At 49.0% G+C, this 16,930-nt stretch overlaps 4 protein-coding genes and 1 long non-coding RNA gene across 6 annotated transcripts; 2 read left to right on the forward strand and 3 right to left on the reverse strand.

The window, feature by feature from the left end:
- Positions 1-92: 92 nt before the first annotated feature.
- Positions 93-4,493, reverse strand: LOC147041521 (uncharacterized). Its single transcript, XR_015069181.1, has 7 exons — positions 4,437-4,493; positions 4,171-4,350; positions 3,849-4,066; positions 3,288-3,443; positions 3,030-3,181; positions 1,442-2,708; positions 93-1,029 (listed from the first exon to the last, which is right to left on the reverse strand). It is a non-coding gene; the product is annotated as an uncharacterized LOC147041521 (long non-coding RNA).
- LOC147041522 (5'-AMP-activated protein kinase subunit gamma-2-like) lies at positions 478-6,164 on the forward strand. Of its 2 annotated transcripts, XM_085939308.1 has the most exons (17): positions 478-739; positions 1,005-1,058; positions 1,138-1,247; positions 1,312-1,424; positions 1,537-1,601; positions 1,678-1,757; positions 3,081-3,324; positions 3,393-3,474; positions 3,553-3,611; positions 3,685-3,730; positions 3,841-3,895; positions 3,979-4,105; positions 4,174-4,339; positions 4,441-4,478; positions 4,551-4,697; positions 4,763-4,856; positions 4,918-6,164. In XM_085939308.1, exons 1-17 carry the CDS (start codon positions 566-568, stop codon positions 5,508-5,510), a joined length of 2,247 nt encoding a protein of 748 aa, XP_085795434.1. In that variant the 5' UTR covers positions 478-565; the 3' UTR covers positions 5,511-6,164. The 2 variants fall into 2 exon arrangements, with proteins under 2 accessions (XP_085795434.1, XP_085795436.1); XM_085939310.1 differs by lacking the exon at positions 478-739 and having other exon boundaries at positions 849-1,058; positions 1,537-1,757; positions 3,081-3,132; positions 3,215-3,324.
- Positions 5,840-10,263, reverse strand: xylb (xylulokinase homolog (H. influenzae)). Its single transcript, XM_085939316.1, has 19 exons — positions 10,087-10,263; positions 9,846-9,928; positions 9,491-9,560; positions 9,337-9,417; positions 9,174-9,260; positions 8,927-9,055; positions 8,785-8,850; positions 8,642-8,714; positions 8,206-8,324; positions 8,048-8,129; positions 7,930-7,970; positions 7,677-7,792; positions 7,498-7,613; positions 7,339-7,412; positions 7,181-7,277; positions 7,052-7,110; positions 6,877-6,964; positions 6,559-6,653; positions 5,840-6,455 (listed from the first exon to the last, which is right to left on the reverse strand). Exons 1-19 carry the CDS (start codon positions 10,141-10,143, stop codon positions 6,387-6,389), a joined length of 1,602 nt encoding a protein of 533 aa, XP_085795442.1. The 5' UTR covers positions 10,144-10,263; the 3' UTR covers positions 5,840-6,386.
- Positions 10,264-10,413: 150 nt separating this feature from the next.
- eci2 (enoyl-CoA delta isomerase 2) lies at positions 10,414-12,883 on the reverse strand. The gene is made up of 11 exons (XM_085939318.1): positions 12,751-12,883; positions 12,438-12,499; positions 12,257-12,360; positions 12,087-12,185; positions 11,797-11,988; positions 11,607-11,676; positions 11,403-11,505; positions 11,189-11,309; positions 11,028-11,117; positions 10,808-10,951; positions 10,414-10,729 (listed from the first exon to the last, which is right to left on the reverse strand). Exons 1-11 carry the CDS (start codon positions 12,789-12,791, stop codon positions 10,574-10,576), a joined length of 1,182 nt encoding a protein of 393 aa, XP_085795444.1. The 5' UTR covers positions 12,792-12,883; the 3' UTR covers positions 10,414-10,573.
- A 26-nt stretch (positions 12,884-12,909) lies between these two features.
- On the forward strand, positions 12,910-16,895 carry rmc1 (regulator of MON1-CCZ1). Its single transcript, XM_085939311.1, has 21 exons — positions 12,910-13,259; positions 13,430-13,506; positions 13,611-13,695; positions 13,767-13,823; positions 13,893-13,979; positions 14,050-14,190; positions 14,273-14,376; positions 14,454-14,543; positions 14,651-14,756; positions 14,817-14,925; positions 14,991-15,035; positions 15,104-15,157; positions 15,216-15,344; positions 15,432-15,538; positions 15,603-15,722; positions 15,794-15,871; positions 15,948-16,052; positions 16,134-16,202; positions 16,279-16,366; positions 16,472-16,609; positions 16,700-16,895. The coding sequence occupies exons 1-21, from the start codon at positions 13,161-13,163 to the stop codon at positions 16,777-16,779; spliced, it is 1,968 nt and encodes a 655-aa protein (XP_085795437.1). The 5' UTR covers positions 12,910-13,160; the 3' UTR covers positions 16,780-16,895.
- Positions 16,896-16,930: the final 35 nt, after the last annotated feature.

A 16,930-nucleotide genomic window follows, 5' to 3' on the forward strand; every position in this document is an offset into this window, starting at 1 on the left:
TGGGTGGATGAATTTCAGAGAAACATGCAGGTAACCACTATTACAGATTTGAAGCTTTTTATCAAGCTTTTTAGTACGTACACACACACAGACACACACACAGTCTCCATCTAGAATTTGTTTTGTCTGTTTTTATGTTTGTTGAATTATGACAAGGTCGAAATGCTTACAAAAATTTAAATCATCTGACAGCTGATTGACAGCTTAGACGATATGACTGCAACCACATGTAATCATGGCAACAGGGTCACATGACCTGACATGACACCATAATAACATGACAACAAATGATGAAATCACAATCCATTGACAATGACAGCTATCATTCCAGGATCGAGATGTAAATGAACGCCGCCCTAAAATGATGACAATGCTAACTTTTCGATCGTGTGTCTCAAAGCGTTGTTAAGGTTTGCTGACTGCGTGAGAAAAAAAAAAAAAAAAAGTGACACCTGAGCTATCCATCCAGCATCAACAAGAGTGTCAGCCATCTTTGTTGTGAGAGTTTGTCTTGTCAGCCAGTTTGGCCTTTTCACCAGGCACGACCCTTAAACGACCTTGAGGGATGCCGGGCGCCTTTGTGACCTCGCTGACGATGGCAGTTTTTACACACACGCACACAGATGTAGCGGCGTACTTGCTGCCAATTGGCCATCGTGAGACAGAACAAGCAAGAAAGAAGGAAGTCGGCGTGCGACGAGGACAGACGATCTACGGACGGCAGCCGATCTTGAAGCAGGTAACGTTGCTTTTGTTAACGTTGGCTTTGGACCACTGACGCTCTCTCAAGGCCGCTCCTCGACTCTTTGGGCTGTCATGTCGTGGTGGACTCGTAGGCCAGCGGAGATTTTTTGAGAAATTTGCTTTTCAAACTGGCGACCGGCCTCATTTAATGTGCCTCGCTTGAAGTCCAGTGGTTTGGCTACATGTCTCTTGATCTATGGATTTCTTCTGCTTGAACCTGTTTTGGACGTTGACCATAATCAATGATGACTCCGGCGCAGGACGTCAACGTGTTTGGAATGTCTTCTGGAGTGGAGAAGGACAAAGCGAGGAAGGTGAAAAGCGGGACGACGTGAGGGCGAGCGGACCGGTGGTCACGTCGTTGTGACCTGTAGTATGCATGTCGTCCCGCAGGGGGAGACAAACGGCGGCAAGAACATCTTCCCGCAAGCTAGCAACTCTACCTCCAGGGCCACGCCCACCGTAGGCAAAAGCATAGCAGAGTCCCCGCCCACTACACGAAGGTAAACACACGTGATGTCGCACCAGGAATGTTCTACGAGTGAGTTTGTGCGTTGTATGTGGTAGGTTGAGCTTCAGTGGGATGTTCAGGTTGGCCTCGAAGGAATCCAACCAGCAAATGTTATCTTCCCCTATCACCAGCAAGCTTTTCGCACGCAACAAGAGGAGCAAAACCAGAGGTGTGTGTATGTCTCACTTGGTCAGTTGATGCTTTCTCCATTTCTTCTTTTTTCATCCGTTGCATTCCACCTACACCTTCCCGCTCCTCGTCCTGGCCGCGGTTCCGCCCAGCCTTCAGTTTGTCGTGCACCGCACCCCCGCCACCGGCTTTGCAGACTCCCCCCGGCCAGGGGCAGGTGAGGGTCTTCCCCCTGGAGACATACGCCAGCGAGCCCAGACGTCTTCGATCCTACTCGTCTCCTCCGGACACAGGGCCACGTTCGTCTTTGTCTTCATCCAAATCAGGCTGTCACCCAACACCTTTGGCCACGCCCCTTGCAGTTGGCAACCAGGTGTGAAAGCTGAAACAAAGACATTGCTTTTAGAAAGAAAGAAGTTAAAAGAAGAAAAATATAGATTTTTTTTTTCCCCGAGCACATTTGTGTCCCTATTAGCGTTGCATTTGTGCAAGCGGCTGACTTTGCATACACTTTAGACTTGTGGCCCGCCAATGGCAGCGCACACGAAGAACAATTTCTCGTGCCGAAATGTTTTGGAAATGAGGGAGGGAATCTTCTTAATGACGTAATGACAGAGACAACGTGCTCAGCAACTCCTCAAGAAAGCCCCAGGCCATGTTTGAACGTCGAACCTCACAATATAATAATAATAATAATAATAATAATAATAATGATAATGATATCCACCCATCCGTTTTCTTTACTTTGTTTCACAAAAATCTCAAAGGGCTAAAATTTCGAAACGCTATTGCTAATAGTCATGCAAATAGAATAAAATAAAGTTATATCAGCCATAAAAATGACAAAGGTTAACACTATATAATCTTTTTTTTGGCCCGATTACAGTTGTGACAGGCTCCAGCATCCCCGCAACCCTTAACAGGAGAAGCGTTGCTGAAAATTGATAGATGGAGGGATGGATGGATTTGTGTCGCCCTAGCGAAAAGTCACGTGACGGAAGCAGTCAATAGTGGTTTTATTGCGAAAAACCAAGCCGGATGTTTGTTGCGTGGATAGTGTACATGAACTTGACTGCACTTGCCATCGCGCCTGGATTTTTTTCCCCCGACATAACGCGAATGTTTGACGGCAAAACAGGACGATGACAACCTGATGTACGTCTTCTTCGTCTTTTTGTCGTCTTCTTGTCTTTCTTCGCTTCGACGTCGAGAACGTTGGTGACAAACAGGCAGAATGAACGACGACGGCCAGGTTGGTGCCCGATGACGACACTCCATCTTTGGTGTCGTCATAATGACTAGGCCGACAAGGTTGTCATCATTCCTGACGTGCAAATACATTTGGGATGACGTCATAATGCCCCCCCCCCCCAGATGATTGATTGGTGATGTCATTTAACGCTCCAAAATTAAACTGCTCTTAATCACTTTTTTTTCAGTTAATTCCACGTATATGAAGTATAAATAGTCCCCTTGCGGCTAAAGCCATCTTACATTCCCACAGTCACAATCTTTGTTTTATTTTCCAAGTACAATGTTTTGCTCTAGGATCAAACAAACTCACTCATCCCAGCATAATGACAAAGAATGCTTATCTGAACATTTCGCAGCTTTGCTTTCATTTTTCTGTTGACGGCATAATTACCACGGAAATCCACATGTGGCATGTTGACCTCCGTTATTTTGTGTTCAACAGGCAACGGATGCGGCGGGAGAGTCGCAGCCGCGAGGCATCGCGGACGAGGGCGGTAGGAAACGTCACCTTCTCTCGCAAGGCTTTCAATTCTTTGGATGGCGCTGATGAAACCAAAAATTCGTGTGTGTTTGTAGTGTGCGCGGACTCCGAGAGGGACATTTACACGCGCTTCATGAAGTCTCACAAGTGTTATGACATCATACCCACCAGCTCCAAACTGGTGGTCTTTGACACTACGCTGCAGGTTGCCCACATGCCACTGACATGTGACTGGCAGCTGACTGACGTGTGTGTCCATCTTTGTGTCGCAAGGTGAAGAAAGCCTTCTTTGCTCTTGTCGCAAATGGAGTCCGAGCTGCTCCTCTGTGGGAAACCAAGAAACAAAGTTTTGTTGGTACACGCACGCACGCACACATACACACACGCAACTGGTAATCCTCCAAAGTTGTTTTTCCTCTTTTGTTTGTTTCAGGAATGTTAACTATCACGGACTTCATCAACATCTTGACCAGATACTACAAGTCACCTATGGTAACACACGCGTGCACATAAAGGAAAAAGCGTGTGTTATCAGTTTTTGATGATGTCCGTTTTTTTTCTCCAGGTTCAGATTTACGAGCTGGAGGAACACAAGATAGAGACATGGAGAGGTTTGCTTTCATTATCGTAACCACTAGTCAGCCGTGACAAAAACGGGTAGAGTAAACCATGACTCCATGTGCAACTTGGTGCCGGCTGAGTCTCTTCTGTTTGTTGACAGAGCTTTACCTGCAGGAAACCTTCAAACCTCTGGTCCACATCTCGCCAGACGCCAGGTATGCTAGCAAGCGTGGGTCTCATGAGCGGGCTGATTGAAAACAGGAAGTTGATCCTTGTCCCTTCCACGTTGCGCTATCAGCATCTTCGAGGCGGTTCACTCGTTGATCCGTAACAAGATCCATCGTCTTCCGGTCGTCGACCCGCTGAGCGGCAACGCACTTTACATCCTGACGCACAAACGCATCCTCAAGTTCTTGCAGCTCTTTGTGAGTTTTCCTCCCCGCCTGCAGGGGGCGCTGCTGCACTCTTAATAATACACGTGTGTGCTTGCCAGCTGTGCGAGATGCCCATGCCTGCCTTCATGAAGAAGACGCTGGAGGAAGTGGGCGTGGGCACCTACGCTGACGTCGCCTTCATCCACCCGGACACTCCCCTCATCACCGCCCTGTCCGTCTTCACGCACCGCCGTGTCTCTGCCTTGCCAGTCGTTAATCACCAAGGTAAGCGTTTTCTGGAAGACAGGACCATTTTGGGACTGGCACTCATTTCTATATGTATTCCATCAAATACACGTCAGCTGTGTGTGTGTGTTTGTACTCAGGCCAAGTGGTGGACATCTACTCCAAGTTTGACGTGATCGTGAGTAAAGCCGCCAAACGCCGAGCGGTTGTCAGTCCGGGTACTAGCCTAGCCGCGATGTCCGTCTCTCAGAACTTGGCGGCGGAGAAGACGTATAACGACCTGGACGTGACGGTCACGCAGGCGCTGCGGCACCGCTCGCAGTACTTTGAGGGCGTCCTGAAGTGCAACAAGATGGAGACGTTGGAGACCATCGTGGACCGCATCGTCAAAGCCGAGGTGACGGCCGCTCCCCGGACGGCGAGCCGAGCCGGTCGGGTGTCTGCCTAAACTCGTGCGTGTAGGTTCACAGGTTGGTGGCGGTGGATGAAGAGTCTCGCATCGTGGGCATCGTTTCGTTGTCGGACATCCTTCAGGCGCTCGTTTTGACTCCTGCCGGTAAGCACGCACGAGTCCAGCTGCGGTTGTCACGGCGGTCACTTTTCTTTGCTGCTTTCAGGTGTGCTTAGGGTCGGCGACTCTTTTCAGACTCGCGCTGTTTCGGACTCTATATTGGACCAGGACCAAATACCTGACCAGGAACGTGATCTGGGAATTGACCACAAGGAGGGCTACAGCCAGGATCAGGAGAAGGACCAGGACCAAAACATTGACCAGGAACATGAGCACAACCACAGCAGTGACAAGGAGCAGGAACAAGATCAGGACCATGACCACAGTCAGGAGCAGAACATTGACCAGGATCCAAATCATGACAACAACCAGGACCATAACGATGACAAGGACCATGACAACAGCCAGGGACAGATCAAAGATCAAGAACGTGACAATGACAAGGAAGATATCTGGGATCTGGAACACAACCAGGACTATGACCAGGAACATAATAATGACCAGGAAGATGACAACCATGATAATGCCCTGGACCAGGAACTTGACAATGACCCCAATGGACAGCACAACCAGGAGCATGATCAAACCCTCTGTGGAGACAAGCGCACTGACTCCCAGCAGGAGGAGATGGGGACTGAAGGCGAGACTGGTGGGGAGACAGAAGCGGGGGAAAGAGGGCGGGCCAAGGAGGAATTGTGACATCACGTCTTAAGGCGGGTCAAAAGCTGACGGACACTCATTAAGAATGCAAGCAAACACAAGTTGTTTGCATGGCAGCTATTTGAAACACGCTAGCAGCTAGCATAGCAGCGCAGCTACTTGATGTAAACACACACAATAATCACAATGTTAGTAACTTGCTAATGCTAACGTGTCCGTGATATTAAGTGATTTTGCTACAAGCTAACCGCTAGTGTGATATCTTGGCATTTTCTTCTAACACGTGAATGCATCGACAATCCTTTCGTCTGCACTTTCTGTTCCTGGATGATGTCATAAGACGGCGTCATTCAGCAAGAACTTAAATATTCACCTTAGGAAAAAAAGTGGTTGTATTCACACAAGTTGAATCAGTTACTTGTTTTCATAGACTTTGTTTAGTGAGCTACAGATCAATTTAATGTCAGACATTTAATGTCAGACGCGGTAGGTGGGGTACACGTCCAATCGCATTATAGTATATTATAAAGTATTTAAAGTTGTTTTTTTTGTTACTGAATTTACATTTGTGATAGAATTTAGCGTTCTCAAGTAAGATTAATGAGTAACATTCAGAATATAAAAAAAAAACCAGCTTTTGTCTTCTAAAAAAAACTTGTGAATCCAAATAAAACAATCACGTCTTTGTCCAAAGCAGTGTGTGCCTCATTTTTTTTTACATACTGCTATAATGCACACACGCACGAACACACACAGGCTGACAGGAAGTCAATGGCAGGAATGTTTTCATTAGTTCCCAACAAATGTCCAGTCGTGAAGAAATGTGTAGTGCACGTTTGTCACAATGGGTGCATCCTCAATGAAAACCAACTTAGTTTGAGGCTAACGTTGGCCAATCAGATTTGAGTGAGCGGTTTAGGAGCGCACCTCCTGCAGGACATTCTTCTCCAAGCGGCCATAACGCTGCAGCATCTCGTTGTACACCTGACACATGTACAGAAAGTGACACAGGCTGCCATCTTGAAGGAAAATGTTACAGCCTCTCTCATCACACCTTTTGTACGTGTGTGTGTGTGTGTGTGTGTACCTGGTGTGCATGAGGCTGTGGCGTGGTGGCAAGTCGTGCTTCAGGAGCTTCTTTCGTCACCTCGAAGAAGGACATGTCTGATTGGTCAAGCACACCTGAGAGGACATCAACCAATGAGCAAGATTGCCACTATCATCATCATCATGATCATGAGCACTTCATGAATTGTTTTTTGCCCCAAATGGCTTTCCTTCCTCATCTAGCATCATTTCAAAAGGTGTATCTTGCTTTCAGATGAAGAATGAGGACATTCGACCACTTTTATCAGTATCAAAAGATGGATAAAAGGCTAGCAATGGCAAGCGAGCACTAGCATACCGTGCAGAGCTCTGTAAGAGGAGCCGAGGCAAGCCGAGTTGGACACGTCCATGGTGTAAACTGGAGCGTTAAACACGTCGCACAACACCTGATGTACACAAATCAATATACAAATAAGAAGAAAGCGTTCCACATGACATTAGCATGTTATGAGTGTGTCAGCTTTCAGACTCACCTGCAGAATCTCTTTGTTACACGACGCTCCGCCCGTTGCCAAAATTCGACTTCCTGGAACTGAACCAGACGAGGTTAGTGTCTGTGAATTTGTGTGTGTGTGCGTGTGTCTGCTTGATGTGGTTCTTACTGATGGAGTAACCCAGACGCTCGGCGTGGAGTCGCCGGGAAAGGAACTGACCCTCCACCAGGGCCCGCACCTCTGCCTCAGCGCTCACTGATGACACCTGCAGGGTAATACGAGTATTGTCACACAGGTACACACGTATACACACACACTTGGACCACCTTGTTGTCTTCTGCATCGAAGAGATGAACTCCCACCGCACGAGGGGTGATCTCCATGACGTCAAAATAAAGGCCTGGAAACATGATGTCAGAAGAAGGAAGGAAGGAAAGAAGCAAGGAAGGAAGGATAGGGGAAATGGAAAAATAGTCAAAGCATACCAATGTAACCGTTGTTTCCAAGAGGCGTTTGCCTCAAAGCGGCAGAGAAGCGTTCCCATGATGAATCGGCACAGCGGTTCCTCAGTCGCTCTCGAGTCAAAGATCCGTTCTTGAAACTGAGGAACATACACGTGGTCATTTCACTATCGCCCCAAAATCCAAGAGACACAAAATCTCACCACAGCAAGCCCATGAAATGTCGCCAGTCGACAGGATTGATGAACACGTGACCTTCGAGAGCAGGACGGGCGTGCTGGAGCCACACGAACACTGTGTCGCTGGTACCCAGACTCACCTGCAACGCGTGCACACACAAAAGGAGTAGTAGGAAGTCAAAAGTCCTGATAAGTTTTGCAAGAGTAGAGGTGTGGGGAACTTGGCCCCCTCAACTCAAAGTGGTTAGATCAGGTACACGTGGATGCAGCCACTTACAGCCAGGTCTCCCTGCTGGAGTCTCATCCCCGCCAAAGATGCTGAGAAAACGAGAAAAAGCTGTAACCATCAGCATCAATCATGACTGGCGGGCTGAAGTCCTCGTTGGCAGGGTCACCTGGGTTGTCACCAGTGAAGGCGACCACGGCGCACGTGTCCGAGAAGCCAAACCTGCGCACCCAGTAGGACGACACGGCGCCCTAAAGGTCACACATGGCTGAAGGTCACGAGCGGCTCGGCGGAGGGCGGGGCTAGCCGCTCAGACGGTCATCTCACCAGCACGGACGCGGAGGGCATCGGGCTTCCCAGCAGAACGTCCAGACCGGGACGCACGGCCTTCAGCAAGCCCTCGCTCCACTTTTTGCTACGGATGTCCAGAAGATTCATTCCGGAACCTTCAAGGACAAAAGTGATGACATTAACGTTTCGGTCGGCAAAGAAAGACACGATTACAAAGCTTCAGGTTTGCGTTGCCATTGATCAACTTTAGCTAGTCGATTATAGGCGATGGTTTGGTTCTATTTGTTTTGTTTCAAACTTTGTTGGAGTTTACAAAGTCTGAGAAACGCAATCATAGCTCTGTTTTCGATAGCTTTTTCTATAAATGAAGCGAAAGGGAAATAGTTGGACTCCCTTTTATTGGAGAAAGAAATAGTCACTTTTATTTTCATTTCCATATTGCCCTGCCCAGCTAATGATGTCATTGGCCTACCGTCACTGTAGTCGATGGCAGCGTACCCGCCGAGGAAGAGCGACGCCGCGAAGCTGCTGACCAATGAGATCCTCTGAAACAAGGGGTCACACCAACATCAATACATCTGAGGCAGATGCGACGCTAAAAGGTCAGCAGCTGACCTCGGTGTCTTGGAACTCTCGCGGTCGTTCGTCGCACATTTTGGCAATCTGACTTCCTGTGAAACGCTGCCCAAACACACACACACACAAAAAAAATAGTCAGCATGTAATTTGCCCACGGATGTGTGAGTGTGAGGATCACCTCATAGGCTCTGGAGCCTGTGATGTCTGCCAGCTTGGCAGCGCCCCCTGCTGCATCCTCCAGGCGCTCACACTGCATTCCGCTGCTCGAGTCCATCCACACGGGGCAGTCTTGCACTGAGAAACAGTCCTGAAACGTAACAAGGCACATGAGGTGAGCGTAAACATGGAAGGGGGGGGCACATCTACTCATTGGCACGCAAATTTGATTCAAAATAAACATCATCGACCGGCACAGACGTACGTACTTTGAGCTGATGGCTGAGGCTGTGCTGGTGGTGGAGCTGCTGGAGGGTCGCCGCCGCTCCGTTCTTCCAGTACACGCTTCCGTGTTGCTGAGAGGATGAGAGCGGACACTAATTACAATGCATTTTGATTGACAGCCACGTGAGTAAAAGGTCAAAAGATCACCTGACCACTGCCCGACAACGCTCGCACCCTGGAGAAGTCGAAGCCCGCTTCCTGCATCTGCTCCAATAGGAGGTCCAGAGCCTGAGGATCACTCCAGAATATTATTCAGCGCGCACGCTTGAAGGGTCACACAAGTGTCTCGGTGCACTCGTACCTTGACCCACATTAGAACGGGCGATGTCACCGTCAGGCCGTCTGCACCCACATGGACGCCCCCCTCCGTCCTGCAGCCCAAAATCAGTTATTTGAGTCATTCAATAAAAGGAACTGCAAACATGACCTTATGTCAACTTGTATCTAAGTTCTGACTCAATAACAAACATATGTGAACAAGAAACTCACTTCACAAAAACGGGCAAAATGCCCTAAAGAGGAAACGCTACTGAACTAGTACAACTAGTAGGTCAGGTCATTCTCCAAGCCCAAATTGACAACTGAACAACAAGCACCACATAATTGACAGTAGAGTGCATTTACATGAGTGAATAAAGTAGTAGTAGAGTTAAAACCTGAACTCGGGTAGCTGAGAGTCAAAGTGCACTTGGTTCTGATGGATGACATTCAGCTTGTGATCGATGGCGACAACCTTCAACTTCACAAACAAGTTGACAAGTTGTCATTTGGGACAAATGTGCGTTAATAAATAACTATGACGAGTGTAACAAAAGTTTTAATTTGGAAAAACAAAATCTAAACGTTTCAAAAGGCTGAGAAAGTTAGAGGTTTAGTGACGTGTTTTTCTTTTCTTACCTGCTGAGTGCTGAAGTCGAAGCCAAGGTACGCTTCGGCGTGTTGCACGGCCGCCATCTTGTGTTGACGTACCGAAAAGGCGGTGCCATTATTTAAATGCAAAGGGGAGGGGCGCGTTGTAATTGGACGACTCGTTGCTTAGCAACTAGACGATGCTAAACATGACTGGTTGGCTCATCACTTGTTGGGAACAATACTAGTCTTAACTCACTAATAAGACGACGTAATGATAATAAAATAGTGATGATGATAATAACAATGATGCCAGTAATATTAGCTCATGCTAACAACACCCGCTGACTGTACACAAGAAAGAAAGAATAAACATTTATCACTTCAACAACTTTTTTTTTCCCACTACAAACAACTGGACACACATGATAGAGTTGAGTAACAAGCACATGTGCAATTAAGGCCAGGCACTTGATTCTTCACGTTCGACGGAATGTCCGCTGCAAGTGGCCACGGTGAGGCTTCCTACGGTGGTTCAGAGCTTGGCTTTAGCTTGAAAGAAGCTCATGACGGCGTTGAAGCACTCGTCTGACGTCCATCGCTCTGTCAGGCGCTCCACCTCGGCGTCATTGACGGCATGGAGGCGCTCTTTCTCCATAGAGCGAATCAGCTGCTTGGAAAGCGCCAGAGACTAACAGGAGACACACATCGACAAAGCCGACGTTACGACAAGGGCTACTGGGGAAAAGTTCACCGCGTGCGCGTTTACGTTTGGAGGTAGCTCGGCGTAGTTCTTCAGTCGGCTCCAAACTTCCGCCTGAAAGCCGCTGTCGGGGAAAACTTCGGTCACCAGACCCAGTTGGCACGCTTGGAACGCCGTCAGCTTCTTGTTAAACAGCAGCATCTCGTTGGCCTGCGCACACGCACGTGCACGTGCACGCCCGTCAATCACGTGTGTACGTGTGCACGTGTGCTCTATGTGCAGGGACCTTGCTGTAGCCCATGATGCGAGGAAAGGTGTAAGACGAACAGCCTTCTGGACTCTGACCCAGTTGGCTGAAAGGCGTGTGGAAGGTGGCCTAAATATTAAAAATGATTCCGTGAGTGATTTTGAATCAACATCAGTTTGTTGTAGCGCGTGCGCTCGTACACTCTCGGTAGCGTAGACCAGGTCAAACATTCCCATGACCGTCACGGAGATTCCCACGGCCGGTCCGTTCACCACCGCTACCAGCGGCTTGGGGAAGTCGATGAACGCCTTCACGTACCTCCTGTCCGCAGGGGTCGGAGAGTCGACTCGGACAATGTTATTCTCCGAGGTCACACCGAGCGATGGACGGATGGACGGATATGTGAGCGATCACCTGAGCAGCTCGGCGCCAGCTTTGGCCATCTGCTCCATTCCTCCTTCAGGAATCTTGGTGAAGTTGCTCAGGTCATTGCCACTGCAGTAGAAGTCCCCTGCGCCTGGCACCACCCAGTCAGACAATGTGTGTATTGTCATCAACAATCTACTTTTGTGTGTGTGTGTGTGTGTGTGTGTGTGTGGGGGGGGGGGGGGATGTTACCAGTAAAGACCGTGACCACCGAGCTGTCTTGGGCTGCTTTCTGCAGAGCTTCAATGATCTCCTCATACATCTGTAACACACGCTGCATGTCAGCTAACTAGCAACATGCTACGTGTGAACTTTCAATCTTTCTACCAATGTATAACGGCCAACCAAAGTCAGGTCGCAAATGAGGATGCGTTGAGGTCACCTGAGTGGTGATGGCGTTCTTCTTGGCGGGCCGGTTGAGCGTGATGGTGGTGATGTTGTCTTGCGTGCTGACCAACAGAGAGTCGTACGTGCGCCCGTTGGTGGCTGACTGGGCGGGCGTTTGGGTGGCGCTTCCACCTTCTGCTACCACCAAGGAGCCAATCAGGTCACAGTACTGCTGCCGGGCCGACTCCTGTCAATCACATTGTCACAAATCACAAAAACGCCACGTCATGAGTGGTCTGCGACAAAGTAAAAAAAAAAAAGTGAAAGGCCAGCGAGCGTGTGGACCTGCGTGATGGATCCCAAAGACTTCCACGAGTCCCACTTGGCCTTGTTGATGAAGTCCAACATTCCCGGTTTGGGGGTGTCACAGGGACCGTGCGTTGCCTGTCATGTGAACAACAAACACACCATAAATATTCAATGTCAAGCAGAAAAAGAACATCAGCCGTGCTGACCTGTTTGAAGAGAGCATAAATCTTGAGCTTGACATCATTTCCAGGATCTTTCTTCAATGAGGAAAGTCTGCTCTTGGCCTTCTCAAAGTCTTCCTGGGTCACACCTGAAGACAAGCACACAAGTGCGAACACATGTTAAGGCAAGAACATTGGTTGGGAGAAGCTTAAAACGGTACCTCACCCATCATGGACGTCTTGGTGAAGTGGAAGCTTTTGGTGGGAACGCTGGACAAACGCCACAACCTGACCACCGCGAGCAAAAACAACACATGAACATTTGGTTGTTATATTGTCGCTTTCCAACCCAGAATACATTGCGTAACACACAGTTCAAAAGTCACACTAAAACTCGACACGCCTCTTTCTCTTGCCAAATACTGTATTCGAATTTGTTTTCGTTTTTTATTTGAAACCTAACAGTTTGCTTTTAGTTTTGTTGATGTTTTAGTGACGTTTGCGTCGCTCTCGGCACAAAAGTGTCAGAAAAAACTCACCGACGAGTTAATATCAAGCTTATTTGCGCAGAGAAAGACATCTAGAAGCTGCGAGATGAGAGCACAAGTACAAGTGGACGGAAGTAGAGCGACAGGACATACAAGGTTGACACACGATAAATAAATAAAAAATCAATTACTTCCGGGTCACGTCACTTTTTTTAAAGGAAAAATGAAGGCCACGATGGTCTTAACTCATAGTTTCCATTGAAACCAGGCCAGATTCGAGGACTGGTTATCGAAGGCTACGTGAATTTGGACACCAACTGATTTTTTTCCTGTTCAATTCTGATTTAAAGAACGAACCCAAGACTTTATTGTGAAACTGTGCACGGAAAGGAATTGACTTCCGGGTCTGGTGTTTTGTTTTGGTGTCCGTAAAAAAAAGATCTATTCAATGTTTTGAGAGAATGAGCGACGAGCACTACTTGGAACTTTGTGACAATCTTGTCCACTTTGAAAACGCTTCGAGCGTCAACAATGTTTTCTTCGATGAAGCCAACAAACAGGTTAGCTTTCAATAACTTCAGTTTAGCGTGGCGGCTTGGCGAGTCAGCTGATCGCCGGCTGGCGGAACCAAAAGCACAAAACAAAAAAAATATGTGTTTTCCGGATCTATGATGTGCTTGAGTTGGTTGCCCCCAAAAGTATACTGATGGAGGTCTCGTGTTGCCTTCAGGTGTTCGCAGTTCGTTCAGGAGGCGCCACGGGTGTGGTCGTCAAAGGTCCGGACGACAAGAGTTCGGTTGCCTTTAGGTACGTCACGTGCATTGGGACAAACTGACAATGGTTCCTTTTTTTTTTTTTCGTTGTTATGATGACGTCGAGGAGAACAGCTTCTACATTTGAGTTGTGTGCAGGATGGAGGACAAAGGAGAAGTCAAGTGCATCAAATTCTCCATCGGGAACAAAATCCTGGCTGTGCAGAGAACGTCAAAGTCCGTGGTGAGCTTTTTTGGGATCAATTCCTTCGTACGCACTGACAATTTCGAGGAAATCAATAACCTGTCTTTCAGGACTTCATCAATTTTATCCCCGACTACCCGCACACGGAGTTCACGCACGAGTGCAAGGTGAGCCGCTCACACCAAAGCGACCGATCTCCACCGGCCTCTCTTGACATGTGTGTCGTTCTGCTTCAGATGAAGAACGCAAACCTTCTAGGCTTCTGCTGGACCAGCTGGAACGAGATTGTCTTTGTCAGCGACCAGGGAATCGAATTCTACCAGGTAGCTCCGCCGCCGTCGTCTCGTATCCGTCAGGGCTCGGCCCCGCCCACACACGGCGTATCCCGTTCAGGTGTTTCCCGACAAACGCGCCGTCAAACTGCTCAAGAGTCACAGCCTCAACGTCAACTGGTACCAGTACTGCCCCGACACCGCCGTTATGCTGCTTTCCACCACCGTGCAGGCCAACGTCCTGCAGCCTTTCGCCTTTCGGGTCAGAACGACGCCTGCCTGATTTCCAACACACACCTCGGCGTTGCATTTAAGTACGCCTTTGTGTGTGTGTGTAAAATAAGGGTGGGAGTGTGTCCAAGATGTCCAAATTTGAGATCGAGTTGCCCGTTGTCCCAAAACCGGCCAAACTCAGCCTGTCTGAGAGGGATGTTGCCATGGCGACCATGTAAGTAGCTTCTCTGTGTGCGTTTGCCGATAAGACACAATCATCTTTGTCTGTGTGTGTGTGTGTGCGGGTTGTAGTTATGGTCAGTTGTACGTGATGTACCTGAAGCATCACTCCAGGAGCGCCAACAGTCCCAGCGCTGAGGTGGTGCTCTACCACTTACCAAGGTGATCACACACACACACACACACACACACACACACACACACACACACACACACACACACACACGCACACATCTCTTGCAGAGTTAAATGTGAAGATGTGTGCACAGGGAAGGCGTGTGCAAGAAGACACACGTGTTAAAATTGGACACGACGGGAAAATTTGCTCTCAACATCGTGGACAATCTGGTGGTGGTCCATCATCAGAGCTCTCAGGTGGGTGCGCTAGCACTCGTGGGGCAAAAACTCCCCGAAATAACACGTGGCCCGTTTCAGACGTCACCGATGTTCGACATCAAGTTGAAGGAGTCGGACGGCGCCGTCAGCACGCATCGGCCTGTGCTTCCTGCTCGTTCCATACAGCCTTGTCGCGTCCCGCTTTCAGGTACACGCAGGCACACACACGTTCAAAATTCATAATGTATGATATTTCACCTGTGTTGTTTGAAGGTCCAGCAGTGGTTCCGTCACAACTTCCTGTCCCGTGTCAGTTGTGTATCCTTCCAATGGGTGTGTGCGTGTACGCACGTGCCGGTTTGTTGTCAGACTTGACCGCCGCGCAGATTCGTCTTCATGGAGCGTCTTCCAGCCTGATATCATCATCAGCGCCAGTGAAGGTCTGCTAAAAGGCAACGGAGTACATGCACAGACACTGATCGAGGATTGATTTGACAGGTTACCTGTGGTATCTCCGCGTCAAGTTAAGTCCGACAGTCAACATGCTCCAGGATAAAAGTAAGCTGATGGACTTCCTGTTGCGCCGCAGCGACTGCAAGATGGTCATCCTGTCCGTCTGCTCTCAACGTACGTCCGGCGGTCTCGCTCGTTCTGCGCGTCTGTAACATGCTAACGGTTTGCTGCTAACGCGCCCATGCTAACACGCGCGTGTAGTGGTGGATAGCGACCAGCGAGCGAGTCTCCCCGTGGTGGCGAGCGTCTTCGACAAACTCAATCAGGTGTACAAGGAGTTCTTGGAGGCGGAGCAAAGCTATAGCGCGGTGAGTGAGGGATGTGGTGTCACCAAAAGGGGAGGAGTCATCTGATGCGAGTGCGCCTTTGCAGGCCGTGGAAGCCGGGCCCACGCGCGGCGGGATTGTTCACAAGCGACCGGTCAGAAGCCAAGCGGTCATCGACCAATCGGACATGTACACGCACGTCCTGTCGACCTTCACCGAGAGGAAGGTACAGATCGCAAAAACGTTTCCCCGCCGTCTTCGGCGCCAAGGTCGATCCATTTTTTTTGGTGCGTGCAGGGCGCCTCCCACAAGTTGACCATCGCCGTGTTGATGGAGTACATTCGCTCGCTCAACCACTTCCAGATCGCCGTGCAGGTCAGTGACGGTCAGGTGAGCGCACGCACGCGCGCGGCACCAACCAGGGGATCGAACGACCTTGTTGTCATGTCAGCATTACTTGTACGAGTTGGTCATCAAGACGCTGGTGCAGCACAACCTCTTCTACATGTTACATCAGTTCCTGCAGTATCACGTCCTCACCGACTCCAAACCGCTGGTGAGTCACGCGGGTCCAGTTTTGTAAGCTAGCGTAGCCGTTAGCATGTCACTTTGTCCGTTTTCCCGTGACTTCTTTCAGGCGTGTTTGCTTCTGTCCTTGGAGAGCACCTACCCGCCCGCTCATCAGCTATCCCTCGACATGTTGAAGGTACTCCTCCTCAACCCCCCTCCATCATCATCATCATCATCTTCACCGTCCAATGACACGCTCCGTTTGTGTACAGCGGCTGTCGACGGCCAATGATGAGATTGTGGAGGTTCTGCTGTCCAAGCAGCAGGTTCTGGGCGCTTTGAGATTCATCCGCAGCGTTGGTACATTAACAGCTTCCCACCCTTGAAATCATATCTGCTCAATGACCTCGGACTTGATCACAAAAGGTCACTCGAAGGCTGACTAATTGCCGTGTTATGCGGCAGGCGCTCACGACAACATGTCCGCCCGAAAGTTTCTGGACGCCGCTCGTCAGACAGGAGACGACATGTTGTTCTTCACAGTCTTCAGGTCATTCCAGCAGAGGAACCAGCGCCTCAGGGGAAACCCGGCATTCAACCCCGGTCAGTGCACACACACACACACACGCCCACTTAAATGAGGTTGCATCATTTCCTGTTCACTGATAATTCCCTGCATGTGTGTGTCTGCAGGTGAGCATTGCGAGGAGCACGTGCTTCACTTCACGCAAGTGTTTGGGGAGCAGGCGTTGATGAAAGCGGCCACCGCCTGACTGCCATCAATGTAAATAATCCTTCGTATAAAATAAAATATCAACAATCGGTCACATGAAATAAAAATATCAATGTAAACAATCCTTCACATGAAATAAAATATCAATGTAAACAATCTTGTCAAAGTGGAATCTACTTCTTGTGATATGT

The sequence above is a fragment of the Syngnathus leptorhynchus genome, chromosome 19 (assembly GCF_054491065.1).
Source record: "Syngnathus leptorhynchus isolate UIUO chromosome 19, UIUO_Slep, whole genome shotgun sequence".
Taxonomy (NCBI): domain Eukaryota; kingdom Metazoa; phylum Chordata; class Actinopteri; order Syngnathiformes; family Syngnathidae; genus Syngnathus; species Syngnathus leptorhynchus.